We start from the raw sequence: 8416 nt of genomic DNA on the forward strand, positions 1-8416 counted from the left end.
TGAGCAAATTTAATTTTTATTTTAAATATTTTTTGTCCTTAACGATAATTATGTACAAGAATAAAATAGGTTATTCATGTTTAAAATTAGTATAGGGTGCAAAGAGCAAATAATGGGGTGCCAATAAAATCGCTATGATTTTTTTTGGCCCTCAACGATAAGCTTTGACTTAAAGAAGCACTCCTAGCGACAAAACCACATAGCAATATTTCTGAAAGATGCGGGTACTTAGATGTTAAAATTGAAAATTCAAGTATAACATTCGTTACCGTGAAAATGTTCAAGATACTAAACTAAAATTAACCTTAAAAAATTTGTTGACTCTAACCAATTATATAACTTCAAAGAATGTAAATCTACCACTATTAGTCTACCAAATGTGGATCCATAGCCTCTAAATTGTTTGGCTGGGGACGAAACCAAAAGTAAAAAAATCAGTAACTGACTGATCTCAATGGTGCTTCACGATAATTCATTTCACCGATCCTTCGAGTCATAACCAATATTCTTCAAGTACCATAACGCTGCTTCAGCCGCGTGCTCTGCTGCTGATTTCTTCTTTGAATGAGGAGCGCCAAAGCATTCCAAAACTGTCTTTTCCGTTTCTTCTATCTCAACAATAACCTTGTAGGTGAACCTGTTTAAAATAAGGGTTTGGTTAGTCACTAATAACAAAATACTAATTACAATAGGCATCAAATTTTTAAAGAAAATAACAACTTAAATTGCTGTGCTCATTCTGATTATATAATATGTTTTTAGGCATGGTTGGAAGTGATTCTGGTTCTTCTCCATGTAGTAATTTTAAGCGATTCGAAGGAGAAACACCTCCCATGTGCGTCTTCATAAAATCACTTAAAACTACTTAAAGTGATTATATGGAGAAGTGATTATTCCGGAATCACTCTCAAATGATCTTGAACTTGGCTTTCTAGAATATGATCTTGAACTTACATTCTCATGTGGGGTGGTCCTTCCTCTTTGCAGCACTCATACAAAGGGAGCTTCCATTTTTTTCCAACACATATCTCATATAACTGTGATCTTGCTGGTAGCTTATTACAAGAACCTGCTAAATCGATCAAATGGAGTAAGTCCTGGAACTTTGTTCTTATGCAATATATCAAGGAGATTCTGGAAGTAACTTTGAGCAGCACAAAACAATTGCAACTTACTAGAGATGGTCGATAGATTTTATAACCATTAATTGGTAAAAGCACCATTTTCCATTTTTCTGGAATATTTAATTGGCAACTTTCTAGGACAATAACTATCTACTTTGACTAAAAAGAAGGAAAATTCTCCTCCAAGGTTGGTGTGGTTAGGTTCTACTTTTTTTAATAAATATATTGGATTTGCAAGAGAAAGAGAAAATAATAATAAAATATTTCAAATTAGCCAAAATAGAGAACATTGCTGGAGGAAACACCTTATCGCTACTCCCTTATCCCTAGCCATTTTAACAAAAAATAAGGAAAAACTGACGTCCAGCAGCCTCGCTACCTCTCTCGCTATTTTAGCTTTCGCTATTTTGGATCGCTACATGTAGCAATGGGGAGAGAGAAATTCAGGCTCGCCAACTGAAAGCTGCGCAAAAGAGAGAGGGGGAAAGAGAGAGAGAAAGAAAGAGGGAGAGAGAGAGAGAGAGAAGAAAAGGCTGGAAGAGAGAGAGGGAAAGAGAGAAAAGAAAACAAAAAGGTTCGGTGGGGTCTAGAGAAAATTAGCTTTTGGGTTCTTTCTTTTAATTTTTTAATAAATTTAAAATAATAAAATATTTGAAGTTACCTAAAATAAAGAGCATTGCTGGAGAAACCAACTTTTAAGTGGTTAGCTATTTTAACTAGAATTGGGGTAAAATTTGGAGAGTCTCCTGAAGATGCTCTAAGTTGTTTGCTATAATAGCTTTCTAACTATTTTAGCTAGAATTTGGCTATAATTTGGAGACTCTCCTGGAGATGCTCTTAAATAAACTAACTCCAACCCTTTTCAATAGGGTCATGCTAGAGAGACCATCTCTCTAATAGAGGTAAAGCCCACCAATACAATGAATCTCACCCTCTATTATCCTCTATTAGAGAGATAGTACAAAAGTTGGTCTATAAAGATGTAGAAACACTTACATGAAATTGGGATAGCACTATCCCAACCAATCACGGTATGCCACGTTTGATCACTTTTCCATGTGTCAGTCTGTGATTGGTCGGAGATAGCAAAATAGTGTTATCTTATTTTCATACAAGTTTACATTCGTGTGTTCTACCATTTTTCAGTGGACATCACTATTTTACAAATAATTACATAAATCTTTTTCTTACGGACTTTTCATAAATAGACCTATTCCAACATGACATTTCATACAAAAATCCTTAGTCTATTTGGAAAAAAAAAGAAAAAAAAAAGGCTGAATTATTCACTTGTCATTTTCTAATTGGTTGTTAGTGTATTAAAAAATTTGACTTGAAAGTACAGCATAGAATCCCATATTAAAACGGACTTATTTATAAAAAGCTATATTTTCTTTTGTCCATAGCTATTGGTGATGTGATGCGATAGTGAAAACAGAGAAATACCCAAAATAATTACAAACAAAGCACTGCAATTTTGTAAACATGGGTAAAACATAGATCTGTACCTTCATTTGTTGAAGCAGTCTTTTCATTAGCCCCAATCTCTGTGTCAGAAGAAAATTCCCTGCACCCTGTAGAACCAGAAGAAGCATCTTCAACCTTCAAATTTTCAAGTTGTTGAGATATATCAGTAGTAGGATCTGATTTTGTAGCTCTCTCATCACATCCAACCACCTTCACTCCCTCTTTGGGGCTTGGATTTTCACCTTCGAGTACAGGCATTAGACTGGTGTTCTCTAGCAACCTCAAAGCCAACAAATAAAAGAGAAAACCCAATAATTATTAAATAATAAAAAATGAATTGATAAAACCTGTAAAAAGTGGGTATTTTGGATTAGAGGATTTGGATGGGTTGATGGGTCTTACAAGATTTATGGATCCAAAGGGTTGTGTGGTGTGTGAGATTGATGATGAAAATATGAAAGCTCGAGGCTTTTCTGGGTCTCTCTCACTCACACACTGGGATTGGTTCTCTCCATATAAAGATACAAAGACAAGGACAAGTGGCACTTACTCATGGAGTTGGTGGGGGTGATAAGAACATTCTTATCAAAATTGCTAAGCTGGATTTTTTGGCATCAATACCTTAAACTACCTGTTTTTTCCTTTCACAAAAGCTACCCACAATTTTATCTTAACAGTGTAGCGGACCCATACATTGAAACAAGAAAAGGATTGTGGATGGTTTTGGGAATCTGGATATTGTCATATACTTCATGTCCTTCCTTATTACAAAAAAAATAGTTTTAATTTTAATTTTAAAATGCTAAACTATATGACACATTGTTTGTTTCTTCAAGATTCCAAAGTTCAGGTAGCATGTATTGTTCTGGTTGCACAGGTTTTCAACCTATGTAGAACTTATCATAGCCTACATCATCTGTGTTTCCACTTATGTTGACTTAGTTTTTATTTTTCTTTCCATCTGGATTTCATATCATTTTTCGAGATGAAATTTTCTGGTATATTCATTCTCTTTCACTAAATTTGCTTGAGTATTCACTGAATGGATTTAAAATTTCTATGTGGTGGTATATATGAGTGCACCAATCTTCCCTTTATGCTGTTGCGGATTAATTTTACAATTAAGGCTTCGTTTGATATTGCTTTTTTTAGTTTATAATCACTTATTTTTACAATTTTTCCTTTCAATATTTACCGTGCAATTTTATATAGAGGCCCATCTCTTGATTAGGTTGGTAAGGCTGTACATTTTGAGATTAATACAGAAATTTATTGCGTAGTACCGAAATATTATCGCTTGGCTTATAGTCAGTCTTGACTCAACAACTATTATGCATTGGTTTGAAATTTGTTTTTGTGTTGGTATAATACATTGTGCGTATATACTTGTATACTTGTATCATTCAAACAATATATTGCACCCGAAGTATAGCGATGCATATGAGGTAATTTATGGTTTTCTCGAAGACTATCGGCCAGGTGAAATTGCATCTATATTTGGTAAGTGCATAAATAAGAGAAAATTGTATTTCTTGTCTTCATTTTTCAGAATTCCCAAACACGGGAACGAATGTATTTCATTTTCTCATCTTTTGGATTAAAATTGAAAGTTTCACTCCCAAGAAGTTCAATCTATGAACCAAACAGGCCATATGTGCTGAAATAATGCACCTAATATAGGGTTGCCATTTGTAGGGACGGTCCTACGTCCAGGCTAATATGGATTGCAGCCTAGGTGACTTGAGTTTTTGTAGCCTAAATTAATATCACAGACCACGTGACTATCCCCATCCCAGCCAATAAAATCTCATTAACAAACCTACCCCACATGTCTGACCAATAAAATAAAAAATAAAGACTACACACAAATAAAATCCCATTAACAAACCTATACCACATGTCTAACTAATAAAAAATAAAAACTAACCCCACACGGGACCAACCTCTTAAAGCAACTCTATCCATTTGCCTCTTGTTATGGCAAGGGGAGAGCTAGGTCAACTACTATTCACGTGAATAGTGGTTGCTCTTGCAAATAGTATTATGTGTTTCCATCCGTTGCCATGGCAAAGGGCAATTACTATTCATTTTTTTATTTTTTTCAAAAATTTGTTTACCTAAACAATTAATTTGGATAATATTTTCGGATAAGATTTAAAATTTTGATTTTTTTTCATTTTTTGATTGCACAAAAATTGGCTGCCGTTGGATTGGAGAAAAAAAAATCTAATCGGAGCGCCCAGAGCGCAACACGTGGACTTTAGCGGCACTACAGCGCATAGCACGTGAGCACTGTAACGGTACTGTAGCGCTGACGTCAGCACCAAAACGAGGGCTGGAGCTCGGGCCAACCCAGGTTGCTGGGACCCACTCTCAACTCGAGCTTGGGCTCCTCGCTAGAAACAGATTTTGGCAAAATTTTCCCCCAACCCGAGGCTCGGTGGAACGGCTGGAGTTGCTCTTATGTAGAAAACATTCATTCTCTCTCTTTTTTTTTTTTTTTTTTTTTTTTTCATTCTCTCTTGCTCAGTTACGTACCTAACCCATGTTCTTCGACAAAAAAGAAAATCATCCCTCCCTGCCTGTTGCAGCACGCCAAAGCCAATCACCCATGTCATTACTGAAGACTTAATTAAAGCAAACTAAGGCTTCAAATCTTCTTCTTCTTTAGTTTTTGGACTAGTGTCATGGACTGCTTACTTGAGACTCCAAGCAATGTATAGAAGAGCCAATTTCCTCCCAGTTCACTCAAGATAGCTTAATTCGTTGTATGCATTTGCCCACATGAGAATATTCTAGAGATTTGCCTTCTAGAGTGTTAATTATGTAGTGTCTAGATACGTTGCATGTTTTAGGGCTTCCTTTGTATTACCGTTGGATCATTGTAATCTTGACTATCCATTTACTAAGAATGGCAACATGCCGGTTCGAGGTTGGTATGGCAATACCATCTCCGTCATGGGCTAGAGATTTGCCTTCTAGAGTGTTATGTAGTGTCTATATACGTTGCATGTTTTAGGGCTTCCATTGTATTACCGTTGGGTCATTGTAATCTTGACTATTCATTTAGTAAGGATGGCAACAGGTTGGTTTGAGGTTGGGTATGACAATACCATCCTTGTCAAGGAGCTTTCTACCAAACCCACCACGCATCCTCGATTTTTCTTTTCCTTAAAAAATACTTATTTTACATTATAATACTAATTTCATCTTAAACTATCAATTGCATTTAATTGACCTATAAAATTCAATGCAATTTACTCACAATCATAGCCATTTAATTTGACAAAACTGAATAAATATGAAATTATATATTTATTTTTTATAGTATATTATAATCACACATAGTTAGTTATATTATATGTATATTACTTAAGTTATCGGGCTGAGTTTGGGAATAGGGATAACCAAGGTCTAAAATATCGATGGTATTGGAAATATCGGTAGTCTAAAAACACGAAAATTTTGATGGAAATATCGGGATATTATCGATATCGATAAAAATTGAATAAAAACCATGGAAACTGTAAGAAAAACTTGGAAATTTTTATTGAAACTTTGGAGGATGCTTATTCAGTCAATTGTCTATTAGTTTATCACAAAAAATTGGAAGGAAATGTATTGCATGATGGGTTTAACTGATTTAAGTTGATTATATAGCGAGCTGACAAATACTGTGAGTGTAGAAAATAGGTAGTAATTAATGAAAGAAGATTAAACACACCATAATCATTTATATATAATGATTTACTATAATATTTTACACTTTATACATTGCATGGCAAGATACATGAGTGACTTGGTACCACACAGAGTTCTTATGAGGTTCAAAATTTTCACTATATTCATCATCTCTATGTGTAGAGTAAGTGTATTGTGAAGAGCAATCATCAAATGATAAATTACCAAAATAGTTTTGCATATAATTGTTCAAAATAAAACAATATAAATATACATATTTTAGCATATTATCACAAAAACATAAGCAACATGATGGTTAAGGCGTTGGAGTGAAATGGCAAGGGTTTGAATCCCCTTGTGTTTTTTTTCTCTTTTCCTTTTTTCCATTATATCGATATTTTTGATATTTTCAATATTATAGCAATATTTTGACAAAATATTGCTGAAGTGTGAGCAAAATTATCGACATTGATATTTTCCGATATTATCGATCGATATTTATACAATATGTGTATGGATATGTTCCGAAATATCCATGATCAGAAAAAACAATAATATCCTCGATATTTCGTCGATATTTTAGACTATGGGGATAACAATATCATCCCTAGCCCATACCCGACTATAAATTTTTCAAATTTGAGAATGGTTTAGATTTCAAACTGACTTAGCTTGTTCATTCTAGAGACCAAAGTCTAGGCCACACATACTGGATCTAAATGCCCCTCAATTGATAGTCAAAATTTAGAAATTATTCAAATTTATTACTAAAAAGGCCGAAACAGTACAACAAGAGACAACATCATGACCAAGGAAAAAAAATCTTGCCCAACACTGGATGGTTACAATTATGGCATGTTTACTAATCCATAATTGGATTATGAGGAGGAGTTGGATTGAGGAGAATTAAATTTCGGATTACTATTGAAGTTGTTTACTAATTTATATGGCTTAAGGGGAGTTAGATTCTGGATTCCTATTTAAGTTGTTTACTAAACCATATGGAATTGGTGTAGGAGTTATGCTAATTACTAAAATATCCTTGTTGTTGGGTTAAAGTAGATGACAAATTAGGAATTTTTAAAATTGTGTGAGAATATAATGGGTACAAAAGATGAATTCTTAATGGGTTAGTTCTTTAGGAATTAGAATACCACCTCCCACCCAATAATTGAATTTCTCCAAAATTAGGAATTTTTGGAGGAATTCAATTCTTAATTTTGTGTAGGCCCCGCTTATTTTTCAATTTCTTGATGTGAAGTAAACGCAGGAATCCTCCATAGGTGGAATTCAATTCTTGATGAGAATTCCAATTTCTGATTAGTAAACACACCATTAATTAGACCTAGAATTTTCCCCATAGACAAGAGCTTGCAACAACAAAAAAAGCCCAAGGCATAAGACTAGAGACAAAGCTCAATACAACACAAGCAGCTACAGCATGATGTTATTGATGCAATCTTAATGAGTATTGGTTCTTGTTGTTATATCTCTAATAATATAATGATAAGAACATTTTTACACGGATAGACCAAGTTCCACTTTTGCCCTCCTCCTCTTCTTACTATGAATCAAGAAAATAAAAATCAACTGACAAGGGGTGGTAAAAATTTTATTTTGTGTAACGAGTAAGACCAAGAAAGTACCATGCGTATACAACAATCCGCTATAGTGGATCTAGGTTCCAGATGGTTTAACAACTTAGTAACTTGTGTTAATCTTACTATAAGGAAGTTAAGATTTGGTAATGCTTTTAGGAATATGCTAAAAGCGCTTCTGACATTGTTTGTGAGAGAAATCAAAAGAACGAGAGAAAGCAAAAACATTTTTTAGTAGTGCTTTCTCGAGATGTACATGGTAGATGTTTGCTAGGAAGCATAACCAAGTACGTACTTTTCATGGAAAATTTTCAAAAACACTTGAATATTAAAAAAAACAATTCCGTTCTAATAAAAGCGCTTATGAGCAGACACTCTCAAACAAGTCTATAACAGGATCAAGATCAAGACATGCAATTTCAAAGTAATACACAGACGCAAATGTATAGAATTTAAACTAAGTCAAATCTACAAATAATGGTATTTAGGGGTTACCCCAACTGGAAGGAAAGGGATGGGATCCCAAAAACAAGGGTGCTAATTACT

General features: G+C 34.2%; 1 protein-coding gene across 2 annotated transcripts; it reads right to left on the reverse strand.

Moving 5' to 3' along the window:
- Positions 1-235: 235 nt before the first annotated feature.
- LOC117622750 (ribonuclease 3-like protein 1) lies at positions 236-3105 on the reverse strand. 2 transcript variants are annotated; one of them, XM_034353517.1, is made up of 4 exons: positions 2994-3105; positions 2633-2871; positions 955-1069; positions 236-637 (listed from the first exon to the last, which is right to left on the reverse strand). In XM_034353517.1, the coding sequence occupies exons 2-4, from the start codon at positions 2847-2849 to the stop codon at positions 478-480; spliced, it is 492 nt and encodes a 163-aa protein (XP_034209408.1). In that variant the 5' UTR covers positions 2850-2871; positions 2994-3105; the 3' UTR covers positions 236-477. The 2 variants fall into 2 exon arrangements, with proteins under 2 accessions (XP_034209408.1, XP_034209407.1); XM_034353516.1 differs by having other exon boundaries at positions 955-1072.
- Positions 3106-8416: the final 5311 nt, after the last annotated feature.

This window comes from Prunus dulcis, chromosome 3, assembly GCF_902201215.1.
Source record: "Prunus dulcis chromosome 3, ALMONDv2, whole genome shotgun sequence".
Classification (NCBI taxonomy): Eukaryota; Viridiplantae; Streptophyta; class Magnoliopsida; order Rosales; family Rosaceae; genus Prunus; species Prunus dulcis.

What these genes read in the sequence shown, in the direction of transcription:
- LOC117622750 (XM_034353516.1), bottom strand. Translation starts at nt 2,849, where the DNA reads ATGCCTGTACTCGAAGGTGAAAATCCAAGCCCCAAAGAGGGAGTGAAG. An exon ending in GACTGCTTCAACAAATGAAG is followed by an intron (nt 1,073 to 2,632) that starts GTACAGATCTAT and finishes TGATCGATTTAG; the next exon opens with CAGGTTCTTGTAATAAGCTA. An exon ending in GGACCACCCCACATGAGAAT is followed by an intron (nt 638 to 954) that starts GTAAGTTCAAGA and finishes TATTTTAAACAG; the next exon opens with GTTCACCTACAAGGTTATTG.